This window comes from Gobius niger, assembly GCF_951799975.1.
Source record: "Gobius niger genome assembly, chromosome: 13".
NCBI lineage: Eukaryota > Metazoa > Chordata > Actinopteri > Gobiiformes > Gobiidae > Gobius > Gobius niger.
The window spans coordinates 31,449,506-31,467,385 of NC_136864.1; the positions used below are offsets into that span (position 1 = coordinate 31,449,506).

General features: G+C 44.6%; 1 protein-coding gene across 3 annotated transcripts in view; it reads left to right on the plus strand.

Moving 5' to 3' along the window:
* The first annotated feature begins 7,241 nt into the window (after positions 1–7,241).
* adcy8 (adenylate cyclase 8 (brain)) overlaps positions 7,242–17,880 on the plus strand; it is a 122,482-nt gene continuing 111,843 nt past the window's right edge. For all 3 annotated transcript variants that reach the window (XM_079570086.1, XM_079570084.1, XM_079570085.1), the window contains exons 1-2: positions 7,242–7,700; positions 14,256–14,861. In XM_079570086.1, coding sequence (XP_079426212.1) covers positions 7,449–7,700; positions 14,256–14,861 — 858 coding nt within the window. In that variant the 5' untranslated portion in view covers positions 7,242–7,448. The remainder of the gene's footprint in view (positions 7,701–14,255; positions 14,862–17,880) is intronic.

Consider the following 17,880-nt stretch of genomic DNA (forward strand, 5'->3'; position numbering starts at 1 on the left):
ACGAGTGAAGCACTTGGCACAAGGACGGCTTTCATTCACGCCCTGTTTTTACAGAACCTGCTTTTGTGTACACACACTGCACGCTCCTAAACAGCACACAAGCACATGTGTTCACCTGTGTCTCGCACAGTGAAGCAGATTCCAACCAAAATATACAGAAAATGTTCATTTATTGAAGAATAAGGAGGTATGCATTGCAACCACATGCCTTTTGTGCACGTTTCAAACAATAGAAGAAGAAGAAGATCTTTATTTATATAGCGCCAGACATATACGTAGACATATACGTAGACACAAAGCACTTTATATGAGACAACTGTACATTCACTCCATACTCGGTGGTGGTAACTACGTTTGTAGCTTCAGTTTCCCCTGGGGGAGACGGCACACATCTGCACCAACAGTCCCTCTGACACCACCATGCATTCACTCACACACATCATTCATCCTGGCCTATTGTACATGTTTTTAGTGGTAGGGGAAACCAGAGTACCCAGAGGAAACCTACGCAGACACGGGGAGAACATGCCAACTCCACAGAAAGGCCCCGTCCAGGTGGGAATCAAACCCTGGACCTTCTAGCTGTGAAGCCAGAGCAGTAACCACTGCGCTACCGTGCCGCCGATAGATCACTGGCTGGTTTTGAGGAGGAGAAGAGACTTTTATTTTTACTTTTATAAAAGACTCACGTTTGAACAAAGCAGAACCTGGGGGATAAGAAACCTCCTCAGTCAGCTTGTGCCGCTTTAGATCAGTTCTGTGGGGTATGCTCCCCTCCTGAAGCAGAACAGCTTCACCTCAGGGAGACTCAGAGGCTGCAGCCACTTCTCCCCTGCCTGTCGGCAGTGTGAGTAAACACCGCTCACCGTGATGCACTCAGTTCTGGGATAGTGCAGTGTGTGTTGGGCCTTACGTATCATCCAAATATTTGGCAGTATGACTTTTGTTTAATATTGGTTTTCTGTTGGTTTACGCTTTGGTCGTAATTATCAAAAACAACTTATCAACAGACACTTTTGGTAAAAGCCTGCCCTGGCCCACTGAATGCAACCCATGGGTCCCGGCCAATGTGTCCTAGGACTGTCACAGTCCCAGGTACATTTCCCAGACCTTATGGGCCTTTCTCTGTGGAGTGTCCTCTGGGCTCTCTGGTTTTCTCAACTAGATACTCCTGACCGCTACCATAAAACTAAGATCTAGAAATTGTGAGGATATTGAGATAGCATGTTGAAACTCAAAGGGATTTACTTAAATGTGTGTGGAAAACACAGCCAACACACAGAGATATCAACTGCTGAACGTATGAGGCCTGCGCTTCTGGGGACCATCACTGCCTGAAGCTGTGCTGAAGTGGAGGAACAGAACCCCGGAAGTGTTTGCACTGTTTCGGAAAGCTGTTCTTTCGGAAACATTAGTTGTACAATACTGGCTGTACTCCAGCTGTCCAGAGCATCATGGTTCTCGTAATGATCAGAAGATTTCACCGGGCTCCTCTAATAATAATAATCCATCCATCCATTTTCTTCCACTTTTCCGTTGCCGGGTCGTGGAGGCAGCTGTTGGAGCTGCCCAAATCACACTGCACCAGCCCCTATGGCTCCTCCTGCAGGTGGTGGGTCCACAGAAGGACGGCCTCATGGTTCTAACTGGGCCTGTTGGTCTCTCATAAGGGGCTTCTGAACTGCTCTTTGTCTGACCCGTCACCTATAGGACCTGTTTGCCCTGGGAGACCCTAACAGGGGCATGAAGCCCCCGACAACAGAGCCCACAGGATCATTCGGGTGCTCAAACCCCTCCACCACGTTAGGTGGCGGTTCCAGGAGGGGAATAATAATAATAATAATAATAATAATAATAATAATAATAATTGGTTTTGCTCAGTCAAGTCCATTGCTTTAACCCGGGGCCAAATGTTGCCAAAGGGAATGTTATGTTAGGTCTTCGTTCTTGAGCTGGAGCATCATTTGTTTCATCCCTTTAGAATTAGAAGGTTCTATCTGACATTTTTTTTAATCAAAACTGAGTTATTCACACAGAGGTTGGTGCATTTTTGCGTTTTTTATGAGCAAAATCATATTGCCCATTCCCATTATGTTCTATGATTGATTAACACTTGAAAGCTCAGTATCTCAGAATTACTCAGAAAGCAGATAGAACCACGTAATTCTCAGCTGCTTACTCAGCACAAAAAACCCATACAGAAAAACATTTTCAGCTACTGCAAAAATGTTCAAAATATATATTTTTTTGGTAATCCAGTGCAATTTATTCCATTCAAACTAATTTGTAATTTTTTACCACAATAGAAAATAATTACATTGGGCCAAATACGTATATATGTACATTAAAGTAACACATTTACATTAATACATTTCAATGTACTTGTTTTGTAGAAAAGGTTTGGGGCATGTCTGCAGTCACAATTCAAAAAACATTATATTTCAATCAGATGAGGTATAAAAGCATTGTTATCATGGAAACCCAATCAGGTACAATTCAACAAAATGAACGACCATATTTATGTTCAAATTTATTTAGTGTTGGTCTGTAATTTTTCTTTGTTTTTTAAAAGTGAACACGTTGATCCTGTTGCTTATTGTCCAGCTTTTATGACCCTTTAATAGCTTTTACTGATGACTTAATATATGCTTCAAAGTATGTCTGCAAGCCCACTCTCGACCACAACTACTACTTGCAGTTCTGCAGACAAAATGACCTGAGCCTCTTTGCGTCCTCTCATCCTGCTGTCCCGTTCTGCCTCACTCTGATGACCGTGCCCATCACCCCGAGTGACTGTCAGCGAGCTGGGGGTGAGTAACCGATCCACCCGATGGAGTAGAGTGGAGTATTCCTGGCACAGGCAGACAGCAGAGCCGCAGCACACAGCAGAGACGTGCAGAGGAGCTAGGAAGTAAAAATAGCAGGAATAAAAATGAGGCGGACTCCTTTAGCCTCAAGCGAAAACATGAGTCAAAGTGCTCCTTCTACTGCAGCGCCTTCCCACAGACTTCAAACCTCCACCTCCACAGCAGCATCTCTCAGAACCGCCCCGTCTGCTCTGACGCCTCCTCACCCCATCACCACCACCTCCAAAGAAACATATCCTCACCCCATCACCACCACCTCCAAAGAAACAGCTCCTCACCACCACATCCAAAGAAACAGCTCCTCACCCCATCACCACCACATCCAAAGAAACATCTCCTCACCCCATCACCACCACCTCCAAAGAAACATCTCCTCACCCCATCACCACCACCTCCAAAGAAACATCTCCTCACCCCATCACCACCACCTCCAAAGAAACATCTCCTCACCCCATCACCACCACATCCAAAGAAACATCTCCTCACCCCATCACCACCACCTCCAAAGAAACAGCTCCTCCCCCCATCACCACCACTTCCAAAGAAACAGCTCCTCCCCCATCACCACCACATCCAAAGAAACATCTCCCCATCACCACCACCTCTAAAGCGACATATCCTCACACCACCACATCCAAAGAAACAGCTCCTCCCCCATCACCACCACCTCCAAAATGACATTTCCTCACCCCATCACCTCTTTGTTGTAGTGCGCATAACTGCCATCATCACCACGTCCAAAGCAACATCTCCTCGCAATATTACTAAAACTACCTCCAAAAAAAATCTCCTCACCCCATCACCACCACCTCCTCCAATAAAACATCTCCTCACGCCATCACCACCACCTCCAAAGCAGCATTTCCTCACCCCATCACCACCACCTCCAAAGAAACATCTCCTCACCCCATCACCACCACCTCTAAAGCGACATTTCCTCACCCCATCACCACCACCTCCAAAGAAACAGCTCCTCACCCCATCACTACCACCTCCAAGGTGACATTTCCTCACCCCATCACCACCACCTCTAAAGCGACATATCCTCACCCCATCACCACCACCTCCAAGGTGACATTTCCTCACCCCATCACCACCACCTCTAAAGCGACATATCCTCACCCCATCACCACCACCTCCAAGGTGACATATCCTCACCCCATCACCACCACCTCCAAGGCGACATATCCTCACCCCATCACCACCACCTCCAAGGTGACATATCCTCACCCCATCACCACCACCTCTAAAGTGACATTTCCTCACCCCATCACCACCACCTCTAAAGCGACATATCCTCACCCCATCACCACCACCTCCAAGGCGACATATCCTCACCCCATCACCACCACCACCTCTAACGCGACATATCCTCACCCCATCACCACCACCTCTAACGCGACATATCCTCACCCCATCACCACCACCACCTCTAAAGCGACATATCCTCACCCCATCACCACCACCTCTAAAGCGACATATCCTCACCCCATCACCACCACCTCCAAGGCGACATATCCTCACCCCATCACCACCACCTCCAAGGCGACATATCCTCACCCCATCACCTCCACTGCTGTTGACCACCTCTCTCCTCCTCAAACAGCGTTATCTGCTCACCTGTGGTCCGTGTGTGAGGAGTTCCGAAATGAACATTCAGTGAACCTACAGAGCTTTTGTAGGCTATTTGTGAGTTACAAACTTCTCTAAACAAACCACAGACATTCAGGTTTAAACCTCAAAGAAATAAGCTGGAACATGTAGATTTTGTGAAACAAAGGGGAGCACTTCGCTCTCGCATGTTGTTGATGCAAATCTCTACAAGGCTGCAAGTTTTGACAGAACATCCACATAAAAAAATGCAGGAGGGAAAAATAGGATAGCTGATCGGTTTAGTCCACTGATTCTCAAACTTTCTAATATTTTGTAACCTGTTGTCTGTGTAAATGATATTGAAAATGAGCTGCATTTGTTTGTGCTTATTGTCCTTTCTATAAGGAGGATATTATTCTGTACATGAATTGTCGGAGGAGGATAAGCCGTTTTATTCGTCTCGTTTTTTCTTAAGCGCTTGGCTTCAACATAAAATAACACTAATGTATTTGGAAGTCTTCCTATTGTTCTTTTTTTTTTTTAAATAGCGCATGACACAAAATAAGAAGCCAATAAACTAAACTAATAAAATAACTGACCTTCCAAGTCCCACCAGATCAAAATCCAGGTCAAATCAGGGCTAAAATACACCTGAATTATGTCTAAAATGGGGGTAAACTGTAAATAAACCAGACAAAACATAGGTTTAGGGAGTGTTGATCAAACGAGACACTAACTAGGTTGATGGATCATGGCTACACATGTTTCCTCATTTCCTCTCATGGTAGGGCTATGACTTTGGTTCAAGGTTAAATCCCGACAGACCCCAGTTTATTCCAACTTAAGCTTTCGCCTTCTGTGTGATTTGCCCCCCTCCCCCCCCCCCGGCCCCCCCCCCCTTAAGTCCCGGCTCACTCCGGGCCCCTCCAGCCCCCCGCTCTGCTGCCGTCCCCTCCTACGTCTCCGGTAAATTCCATCAGTGCGGACGGAGCCCTATAACAAGACGCCGCATAAGAAACGCGTGGGCTGGATAGAGACACACGGGCGCGCGGGGGGAAAGAAAAAAAAAAAAAAGAAAAAAAAAAAAAACCCGACGCGCACACACACTCCGGGACGCGAGCGCGCTCACTCACTCACGCACGCGCGGGAGTGACGTCAGGGCGCCGGCAGCTGACTCGCGCCTCTCTCACGGACCCTCATCAGTCTCCCTCCACGCGCGGCACCAGAGGAGTCGCGGTGGGATAGCCAGTACTTTTGTGTTTTTCCTACCGCGTCTTGCCGCTCCTTGCCGCGCCGCGGAACGCACCGGCGCACGTTACCGCTGTTGTAGTTGTTGTGTTTTTTCCTCGGCTCTGACGCGTGTGTGGGTTTTTTTTTTGTGTGTGTCCTGTCCTACCGCGTGCTGCATCGATGGGGCTCCGACTGCAGCGTGGAGGAGGAGGATGGTGAGGCGGCGGGGCTAGGTCTGCCAGGAGACGCGGGGAGCAGAGAGACGTACGCCTTTGGTTTCGGGATGGTCCGCCACTGCGCCGCGCCGCGCCGGCTGTGGACGCGCTGACGGCTGGGGGGGGGGGAGCAGCCTGGCGCATTGTGAGAACGCTTGACATTTGGATAATTATGGACACCCCCACCCCGCCACCCACCCCCTCCTCGCGGAAGACGCGCGTTAAACAGGTGGACGTGTTGACTCGAAGGTCTTGGCTTTAGTGGATCAGCTCTGGATTCGGGATCCGCGGGGACGACTGGCTGTTTTGGCTCATTATCCCGGAGCGCGTCCAGTCCTTTTCTGAAGTCATTCACTCAGAGAAAAAACAGCAGCGTGTTGACTCTGGCACCGACCCCAACATGATCACGGCAGAGTGACCGAACCGAGTCAGCCCGCGGCTCATTTGCACTAGTCCGTGTTCAAACTCTCCATGTGAAGATCTCGTTTCTTGGCACTGCTCTCACATTAGACCGTTTCACAATGAGGATCAGCGGGGAGGCGAGGTGCCCTGCCCTGCTCCGCGCAGAGGACAGGCGGCTAACGGTGACATTGGGAACGAGCGGTGTCTCCAACTAACCACGCGTTACTGCGGCGATCTTGTTGATGCTGCTCGGCCTGTGACTGTCGCTGCGAGGCTCGCGCTGCATGGATTCACGCGCAGTACTGAGATGTTGTAGATGCGGAGCGTAGGGTGTAATGTAATCGCAAACCCAGCGTCGTTTTCTGCTGTCTGACGCCCGGTGTCAACAAGTAAGCGCGTAATTTGATTAAAAGGTCCGTGATAGAATTTCGGGCTCCCTTGTGGCAGCCTCGAGCTGGTGAAAGCTTCTTCAGGCGAGAGCTACCGTGGGAATGTCGCGGTAGTTCAGGAGGAGCTTCGAGGTGATTGGATATGCCAAAATTAACAAACATCGGGGCTGTCCAGGTGCTCAGAGGCGAAGGTGGCGGCTGGCGAAACCTTTGGTGGATGTGTGTAGTCTTTAGCGTTCGCTCCTGTTGGTACGCATAGGTTTTTATAGAAATTAAATCATATCAAGCGACTAGTAACTATTACTCACAGAACTGCGGTTACGTGGGAGTTGCGTTTGCGGTTTGCACCAAAACATGACACACTTGTTACTTTGGAAAGTAAAAGTCTCTCGCATGTGACTGAATTCAGATAAACAGAACTTCAAAGCAACTACAAGTAACTTTCATTCGGAGAACCAGGGTTACATTTGAGTTACGTTTTCCCTACATTGTAACGACGCGCAGCCGAGCGAGACATTCCCACGCATCACGTAGCGGTATTGACAGGAAGCAGTGCGGAGCCAAAGTGGTGCGACTCGGAGAACCGTGGTTACACTTAAGTTACGTTTGTAAGTTGCGGTTTGGGCTCTGCCAAAGAGGAAAAACCACCCCCTCGGTTAGGGGACAGCGGGCACTCCCCGGATCTCTGGCCAATGTAGGCGCCGGAGAATGCCGCGCCTATAGCCGCTGGAGCCCCCGCACGGACTGAGGCCATGGAGCTGTCCGAGGTGCGCTGCTCCGGCGCCAGCGAAGAGCTCTACACCATCAACGCCACCGCCAAGACGCCACAGGGCACGGGACGGGCCAAGCGCCTCCTGTGGCAGAACGCGGTGCGGCACATCACCGAGCAGCGCTTCATCCACGAGCACAGCGGCGGCAAGGAGGAGGAGTACGCCCCGGAGCAGGACGGCGGGAAGGAGTCAGCCGGACGCGCCTCGCTCAGCCACAACAACGGAGGCACCAAGGTGAGAGCTCAGCGGTCAGGCCTCGCACAGAGGGGCGGACTCGCGCTCGTTTTAAAGCGCCACTGCGGAGCGTTTCAGGTTGAGGAGCGAGTTAACTGTCATAACATGCTGATGAATAAACAAAAACACAAAGCCAGCGACACCAAGCCTACTCCTCGTGCTCAGCGGGACTCAGGCAAAGCTATTTTTGATTTCAAAGTCGTCAACTGGACTGGGTTGTCCTCTCAGAACGACCCAGAGCTTCAAACACGTTTTGTTGGTCCAGTGACAGCATTAAAGGGATAGACATGAAATCTAAATGTATTATAAATGTTATAGAATATGCAAAATCAGAAACAGCTGGTCTTGCATTTTGCTGTAAAGTAAATAATATATACACAGATTATTTTTTATAAAGTCCCTCCTTCCCAGATCTCAGCAACTAATCAGAGTCCCGCGTTGACCAATGACACGAGGTTTCCTGTGATTGGCCCAATCAGGAGGGAGGGGGAGGAGCTTCATCATTTACGTCTGAAAATGATGTTCCTGCTCTCCTCAATTTGCAAACTAAGAAAGGCTGTAGAATAGTTTAGTGTAAATCCAATATTCCACATAGAGCTGACTTTATTACAGACGACACTCCCTAAACCAGAGTCTGAGCTGGATTTAACCAGAGCTACATGTTGTTAGCGCTGCAGCGTGGAGTCTGCAGTGTTTATAAGACATAGGCTAATGTTGCTAACTCGCGGCTAACAGTTCTGGCGATTCTGACGCCGTTTTATGCCCAGGGGTTTATTCATCTGAAAAACTAACCCAGCGACTAAAAAGTCCTCAGAAAATCCAAATTAAAGAGATACAGCATGTTTATATTGACTTAACTAATTACTACCCAATCTGCTGCGAAAAAGTCAGTCTGTTGGAGAAAATGCCTTGTACTTGTATTGGTATTCGGTATCGGCAAGTACTTAAATCAAAGTACTCGTATCGGTTTTACAAAAAGTGGTGTCAGTGCATCCCTACTTTATTTTACGCTACCCTTGATACTTCGTACTTGCCAAATTTAGTGCAGTGTAATGTGCTGTAACAATGTGTAATAACTATGGGTTAGATACACAATGGAATAATATGTATTTGTAGAGTGGAGGAACATAATGTAATAAGACAGAAACTCTAAGCTTGACGCTCTTACATACTACATACTACATACTACATACTACAGACTACATACTACATACTACATACTACAGACTATAGACTATATACTACAGACTACAGACTACATACTACATACTATATACTATATACTATATACTACATACTATATACTACATACTACATACTACATACTATATACTATATACTATATACTACATACTACATACTACATACTATATACTACATACTACATACTGTACTAGTTATTAGACTATAGAATACTGACTACAAATCAGATTACATTGTTCTTCATTTGGTTAAGTACAATGTACCAAGGTAGTGTCAAATAAAGCGAAACCTATTTTTTTTCCCTTTTAATGAGAATGTCCAGTGAAGTCCAGTGAATCAGCTGGACATTGCTTGACACAAATGACCAACGTTCCGAGATTCTTCCACTTCCCTTGTACATGAGCCTAAAGTTTGTGACCAGGGAGCAGTTTTAACACCTGTGCACTGCTAGGTGTCACCACGCTCTTTGCTATCGTGGGAATTTGGATGAATCTCAACACAGCAGTCTTTTGTTTCATGTAATGTCCTGTTATATATGTTTTAACAAGAACATTTCTCCATTGTGAGATCAATAAAGGCTTATCTTATCTTATTAAGCTTTTGAAAATGGGCTTTATGGAATTAAATCCCATACTTGGATCCCACAGTCAAAGTGAAGTAACATCTCCCTGGAGACGAGCTGGTCATGTCCCGCTCTCTGCAAAGTTAGTTCTGAGAAACATTCTGCTCACAGTAAAGACTCTTTTTAAAGACGTATTTTACAGTATGCAATAAAAAACTCTTAACTTTGCCACAACCGAAAGAGTTTCCGTTTGATTGTTCTAAGTCTAGTGTTGCCATTGTGGGGGAACTAGCGGACACTGCCTTAAAGGTACTATACCTGATTTTACTGATATGGACTGAAATGTATTTTGTCCTCCTTTGGTATATTTTAAGCTCAAACGTTTGTGGTGAAAACAGCGTGCTTCAAATGATAAAACATGTGAATCAATTTTATTCACTTTCAGGCTATTTTTCCAGGCAAGTTGTGAAATGTGCCTCCATTTTGGATCCTACAAATATATTAGTGAAGTTTTGCCTGATTGGACAACAACGAACATTGTAATTTAGTGCCTTTCCCTTTCATTGTTTGCAATAAAAACAAATCAGGTATAAGGCCTTTAATATTAGCTAAAAACAACATTAAAAGTACAGAAAAGCACAGTTTATCAACATCTAACGCACTGTAGTGTCCACAGTCTCTGATGTGAATGATGATGCCAGAGTTTTACTTTTTAAAATAATACATTTATTTTGATGGAATTTCCTTTGATCCCAAAATATGTTTGACGACACAAGTAATGATAGAATGTCGTCTATGCCAGACCTGGGCAAAATACGGCCCGCGGGCCGGATGATTCAGTCCGGCCCACGACTTGTAGGGCATAAATTCATAAGTATGTAAAAAAAGTCTCGAGCCCATTCCTGTGCGGAGTTAAGATTTTTTTTTTTAAGAAATGACCAGAATGCTCACTCCGGCCACTAGGGGGCAGCTTAAATAAAAATAAAAGGAAAGACTTCCACACGTGTCCAGCAGAGGGAAATGACATAATGAGAGATCAGGATATAAACAACACATTGTAGTCAAGTGGGAAATGTACACTCTGCCCCTGGGCAGCTGTGGCTACAATAGTAGCTTACTACCTGGAGTGAATGAATCTTGACTATAATGTAGCAGAGACTTGTGAAAGTGCAATAAGTGTAAGATGTTTTTATGAGGCTACAGTCCTGTCAGGCTCATTATTATTTATTTATGGAAAAAAAGTTTCCTCAATAGTACTTTCCCAATCAAAACATTTCTTTTATTTTGGACCCAGGGAAATGTACTTGGAGACCCGGCTACAGAGCACAGAGGTGCTTTCAGTGTGATGGTTGAAGTTAACAAGGATAAAAAGTTAAATAACCTAAATAACGATGCTCATACATGTGTGTCCTTGGCATGGCTGAATATTTACAGAATATAACTAAATAACGGTAGGTATCGGCTATTCAAAATACACAGTCCAGCAGAAGAAGTTTGAGTTATTGTTGGTGCGGCTCCGACTCAGAAGAAAATGAGATTTCCCAAATCCCCTCTCAACATATCTTTGTTCCTAATATGTCACAAAATAAAACCATGCATTCAAGCTCGGATCTCTCCACTATTCAGATTTTGTTGCCAACAAATCTTTTTTTTGGACAATTTTACGCATTATATGAAAACAATAACAAAAGATAAGATAAGCCTTTATTGACCTTTCATCTGAAGTGCTAGTTTGAGTAGAGCTTCTGATGGTTCAGTTGGCTGCGTGGGGTTAAGAGTGGAACATTAGATGGAGTAGATTAAACATGTTAGTGTAACTGTCACACTGAGGGAACCCGACAGATGGAGAGGCTGAACCCGTCGCTCTGTTTCTGCTGCACAAAGGCCAACCAAGCTTTACCCAAATCTAAAAGCTTCAAACAAAAGCATCAAAATAGCGACGAAAACGAGGATGAAAACGGAACAAAAAAGTCACAAAAAAATGACACACAAAACAAAAAAACAACAAAAACATGACAAAAAACGTCATAAAAGAGATGAAAACAGAAAATCAAAAAGTGATTAAATCGTGACGAAAACACAACAAAAAAGTGAGGAAAACACGACGACAAAGCAATGAAAACAAAAACAAAACAAGTCACAAAAAAGTAATGAATAAGCAACAAAAAACAACAAAAACATGACAAAAACGTTTGGGCATAGCTTTCAAATGAGGCATTGCTCTCCAGTGGAGAAGCTTTTAGATTTGGGTAAAGCCGAACTGGAGGAAATGCACTCGGCTAAGGCGGGGGGGAAGAAAAAAAAAAACTCTTTGGTTGTAATAAGCCTTCTGATTGGCTGAGGACAAAGCCAGTGACGTCCTAAAATGAAGCAGTGTTTGGAGAAAAGAAAGAAACATAATCTCATAAACATAATGTGTGTTTGTGGAGACTGTGACATTCATGCTCGAGGTTTGGGCAAAAAGTAGCAGTTGTTCAGAGCTCTTCAAACGTGGAGCCTTGCACTGTATTCTGACTTGTATTAGTTCTGCAGGTCATATTTTAGTCTTAAGGGCGAACGTGTTGAAATGTGCACTGTGTGGACTGCAAATGTGTGTTTTAATACTTAAATAGCTGCATTCAGGATGCCTCAACCCCAAAAAGACTGCCTGCTTCTTCCAGATGAGCAAAGGTTCTTAGAGACCTGAAAGGATAGTAAGAAAAACAGCTTTTTGATGGGAACCTACGACACTCTCAAATAATACTTGTATCTGATTTAGTGTTCACTCGTTTTTGAATCATGTTAAGCCGATGTCTGCAAGGCGACAACAACTGAAAACCACTTGTGCCTGTGGGTGTAAATAAAGAGCCTAATCCCCCAGATCGTGGAAAAGTGTCCTGTATTGGAGAGGAGCTCAGCTGATAGGGCTGTCCTGAGGCCGTCGGGGTGATTTGTTGCGAGGAGGGTCAGAGGACTGTACAGTGTCACATCAGCCCCATGACACTCTCACAGCTGATGTGTTACTGCGCCCAATGCTCTGAATCTGTCAGCGCAAAATACAGCGTTTGTGACCTGAAGGCGCGGCGTCCAGTCAACAATAGGCATTATGACAGCGCACTGGACTGAACAGCCGCTCTGCTCCACCCCCGAGTCCTGGGGTCTGAACTCTGGTTTACGCAAAGACTAACCATTTACATTTGGTATAAAAATTCCCAGAAAAAAAACATCCAACTTGGCATTTTTGACACATACAAGGCCTGATTTGCTCAGCGTTTGCTCACGTGCAAACACGACAGTGCGCGTTAAAGCAGAGGAAAAGCAAGTGCTGTTGATATTTGCGTGTCTAATAAACGCTGCGCGGTCGCTGTGCAAAGTTAGCGCATGGGGCCAAATGAATTTGCTGAGCGAAGCTGCAGAATGATTATGCAAATTGTATTTCAGTGTCATAAAAGTGAAAAAAAACATGTTTTTCGATGAAACTCATGGATGGTTTTGTGTCTCGGGCTCTTTGAATCACTGACATTAATCTCAGAGACCTGGGATGATTAGTTTCAGGTTAAGTCCAGTTAAGGGAAAAATTATTGAAAAAGGGTGTTCCACTTTATTAAGCAGATCATCATTTTCAAGCAATATGGGAAAGAAAAAGGATCTCTCTGCTGATGAGAAGCGTGAAATAGTTGAATGCCTTGGTCTAGGTATGAAAACCTTCAATATTTTATGAAAGATTAAGTTTAATCTGATAAGAGATTTGTAGCTGATTCAGACACACTCGTGTTTGTGCAGATAAAGGCACAATATGGACAGTTTCTGCCAGACAAACACACCAGATTAGGAGAACAGCTGCTACAAAGCAGCATACAGGTATTTGAAGCTGCTGGTGCCTCTGGAGTCTCCTGAACATCAAGGTGTAGGACCCTCCAGAGGCTGCAGTTGTGCATAAACCTTCTATCCGGCCTCCCCTAAACTGTTCATTGAAACTGAAGCAGAAACGGCTGCAGTGGCTCAGAAATAAATGAAGACTCATGAATAAATTTGCATAATAATTTGGAACGCAGTGTAAAACTGCTAAAACAATTTTGCACCAAAAGATTTTGCACCAAAAAAGTGTTATAAACGCTCTCAAATGTTTGAAAGTGGCTCATTTAAAATGATAAAATCATGAATGTGTTGTTTCATCTTCCTGTCATCCCTGGGCGAGTGTGAGCCGTGCGTCCTGCATCTGTCCTGATTCCTGTTTCTTTTCCATTCGCTTTTGAGGAGTTTATGAACAAAACCTCGTAATCTTCAGTCCTACATTCAGCGGCGATGGTCACTGTTTGCTGCAGGTTTTCCCGAACACTCCCCTATGATCAAGATTTGATTTGCTATAGTTATTATTATTCGTATTTCAATACAATAATAATGTTAACAGCCATTTGTCCGTTATCTATCATTACTTTATACGTGGCTCTTTTCCTCTAAGGCGCTCAGGCTGTAAAGAGAAGCAGCAGATTTGTGATTCCGCGTCTCACGCAGTAAACTCATTTACATATCACATGTGCGGCACTAAAAATACACACACATGGTAAATCAGGTGCAACACGCACACAAAAAGCAATGGCTAATTTTAGGTACTACTCACAATATAGCACGAGGCTTAGTATAGACCCATAATGTTCCCATGATGGAAACTGTCAACCATGTTTTAATTCAGTAATGCTTCAAATACACATGTTTGTGTTGATATTGTCATTCAGATGTGATTCCTTGATACTGCCTGTGATGTTGCACATGGTTAGAGTGGTGACCTCCTCCTGTGCGTGTGTTGGCAGGTGTTCCCCGAGCGCACGTCGGACCTGGGTTTCCTCAAAATCGACTGCGCTCCCACCAACTCGGACTTCTTCCTGAACTGGGGCTACTCCTACCGCGGGGTCATCTTCCCTACGCTGCGCAACGCCTTCAAGTCCCGCGACCTGGAGCGGCTCTACCAGCGCTACTTCTTGGGCCAGCGCCGCAAGTCCGTGGTAGTGATGAACCTTCTGGACGTGGTCACCAAGCTCACCCTGCTGGTCCTCCACCTGACCCTGGCCTCCACCCGCATGGACCCGGTCAAGGGGGCGCTGCTGGGCTTCTTCACAGGCATCGAGGTGGTGGTGTGCGCCCTGGTGGTGGTCAGGAAGGACGCCACGTCCCACAGCTACCTGCAGTACAGCGGCGTGGTCACCTGGGTTGTCATGACGACGCAGATCCTGTCGGCGGGGCTCGGGTACGGGCTGCTGGGAGACGGAGTGGGCTACGTGCTGTTCACGCTGTTCGCTACCTACAGCATGCTGCCCCTGCCGCTGACCTGGGCCATCCTCGCCGGGCTGCTGACCTCCACGCTGCACATCCTGGTGCAAATGTTCCTGGCCCACAATGCAACGCTGTCGACCAATCAGGTAGGAACGTCCCACTCCTGCTGGCTAGTGATAAGATAAGATAAGATAAGATAAGGTAGCCTTTATTGATCTCACAATGGAGAAATTCACTTGTTACATTCAGCTCTTAGAAACACTCAGGGTGAAAAACAATAAAATATTAATATCTTATATACAATGACTACCAAGAACTTTATGGGGACAAAAAGTGTAGTGCAGGTGTACACTCATAGTGCAAGTAGTTAAAGTGATGCAGATAAAGTGACATAAATACAGAGATTATTATATGGGGTATAAGGGGGTTATTGCACATGTTGCTTTACAGTCTTATTGTACAGTCTGACAGCAGAGGGATGAAGGCTTTGCGGTAGCGCTCCTTCTTACACTGAGATTGTCTCAGTCCTCCACTGAAAGAGCTGCTCAGCTCCTCTACAGCCCCGTGCAGTGGATGGGAGGTGTTGGGTATAGTTGTCATTTTAATTACTGCTGCAAACATCAAAGACTGTCAAGTGGTTTGATTGTACTGTAGTTTAGACTCTACAAACATCATCTCGGTTTTAGTCTTCTCTCAATCTGGCAGCCTCCTAGCATGATTGCCTGGGTCATTTCTTTTTTCTTCATATTATGAGCCATATTGTTGTTTTCTTTCTCTCTCCAAACATTTCTTCATAGTTCGGTTTCACTGACCAAGTCCTCGGCCAATCAAACGGTTGTTATAATCAAACATTCCATCTGAGTCAGCTCCATCGGGGATCTGAAGTATTTGCCTATTTCCGTTCATTGAGGTGCTCGCTGCTGATTGGCTAAAACACACATGTTGTTCAAAACCAGCAGCGTACATTGCACTGTGTTGTCGTTGCTGGGTTCAACGTAAGTTGCACGAAAAATAGAGACGCGCTGATCCATCTTTTTTGCTTCAGATACTGATACCAGGGGTTTGAGTATCTGCCGATATCCGATATTAACCGATACCAAGGGACTTCCTGAAAAGTGGCTGCTGTGAGTGAAAAGTGAATGGTAAAAAGTAAATGACATGTTATATATAAATTATCAATTATATCTATGTGTAAACTAATGGAAAAACATTAAACAAGGATCCAAGGGTATAAGACAGACTATTAGGTTGCATTAATATAAACAACTCAACAAGTTATTCATCAGCTTTTCATGAACTAAAATACAAACACATGGACACTCCAGCAGAGGCCAATTTTATTTTATTACTTTAGGTCACACATGTCAAACAGATCCGGCCTGCAACTTGCAGAGCAAACCTTCCCGAGTATGTAAAAAAAAAAAATCTAGTCTTTAGCTGCACTAAATAGATTGTCGTTTGTTTGTCATTTCAGATTTTGAAAACAAATTGTAAATCAGACTTTTTTTTAAAAGAAGATTCCCTAAAATGCTTCGGTTATAAAGCAATGACCCTGGTGCGACCTCTGGAACACTTAATGCAGTATTTTTTAAAGTGTGTTGTTGTGGAGCACTTAAAGGGACTATACAGAGATTAAAAATGTTAAAATTAAGTATTTTCCTCCCCCTTTCAACAATGTCCTAATGTGTAGAATGAGCTCACGCCTGTTCACCACAACTGCCTCTAAAATCCTGCACTGTCACTCAGAAAAGGTGTTAATTCGGGTCTGAAGTGCCGTCATGCACGAGCTTAATATAGAAGGTGCAGTTACACGTATGGCCTGAGGTGGCAGTAGTGAGAATAAAAGGGCTAACTTGCATCTAGCCCCTTTAATGCAGTATCCTTGAAGTGTGTTGTTGTTGTGGAACACTTGATGCAGTATTTTTGAAGTGTGTTGTTGTTGTTGTGGAACACTTGATGCAGTATCTTTGAAGTGTGTTGTTGTTGTTGTGGAACACTTGATGCAGCATCTTTGAAGTGTGTTGTTGTTGTTGTGGAACACTTGATGCAGTGTCTTTGAAGTGTGTTGTTGTTGTTGTGGAACACTTGATGCAGCATCTTTGAAGTGTGTTGTTGTTGTTGTGGAACACTTGATGCAGTATCTTTGAAGTGTGTTGTTGTTGTTGTTGTTGTTGTTGTTGTTGTTGTTGTTGTGGAACACTTGATGCAGCATCTTTGAAGTGTGTTGTTGTTGTTGTTGTTGTTGTTGTTGTTGTTGTTGTTGTTGTTGTTGTGGAACACTTGATGCAGTATTTTTGAAGTGTGTTGTTGTTGTTGTTGTTGTGGAACACTTGATGCAGTAATTTTGAAGTGTGTTATTGTTGTGGAACACTTGATGTAGTATCTTTGAAGTGTGTTGTTGTGGAACACTTGATGCAGTATCTTTGAAGTGTGTTGTTGTTGTTGTTGTGGAACACTTGATGCAGTAATTTTGAAGTGTGTTATTGTTGTGGAACACTTGATGCAGTATTTTTGAAGTGTGTTGTTGTTGTGGAACACTTGATGCAGTATTTTTGAAGTGTGTTGTTGTTGTGGAACACTTGATGCAGTATCTTTGAAGTGTGTTGTTGTGGAACACTTGATGCAGTATCTTTGAAGTGTGTTGTTGTTGTGGAACACTTGATGCAGTATCTTTGAAGTGTGTTGTTGTGGAACACTTGATGCAGCATCTTTGAAGTGTGTTGTTGTTGTGGAACACTTGATGCAGTATTTTTGAAGTGTGTTGTTGTTGTGGAACACTTGATGCAGTATCTTTGAAGTGTGTTGTTGTTGTTGTGGAACACTTGATGCAGTATCTTTGAAGTGTGTTGTTGTGGAACACTTGATGCAGTGTCTTTGAAGTGTTGTTGTTGTTGTTGTGGAACACTTGATGCAGTATTATTGAAGTGTATTGTTGTTGTTGTTGTGGAACACTTGATGCAGTATCTTTGAAGTGTGTTGTTGTGGAACACTTGATGCAGTATCTTTGAAGTGTGTTGTTGTTGTGGAACACTTGATGCAGTATCTTTGAAGTGTTGTTGTTGTTGTTGTGGAACACTTGATGCAGTATTATTGAAGTGTATTGTTGTTGTTGTTGTGGAACACTTGATGCAGTATCTTTGAAGTGTGTTGTTGTGGAACACTTGA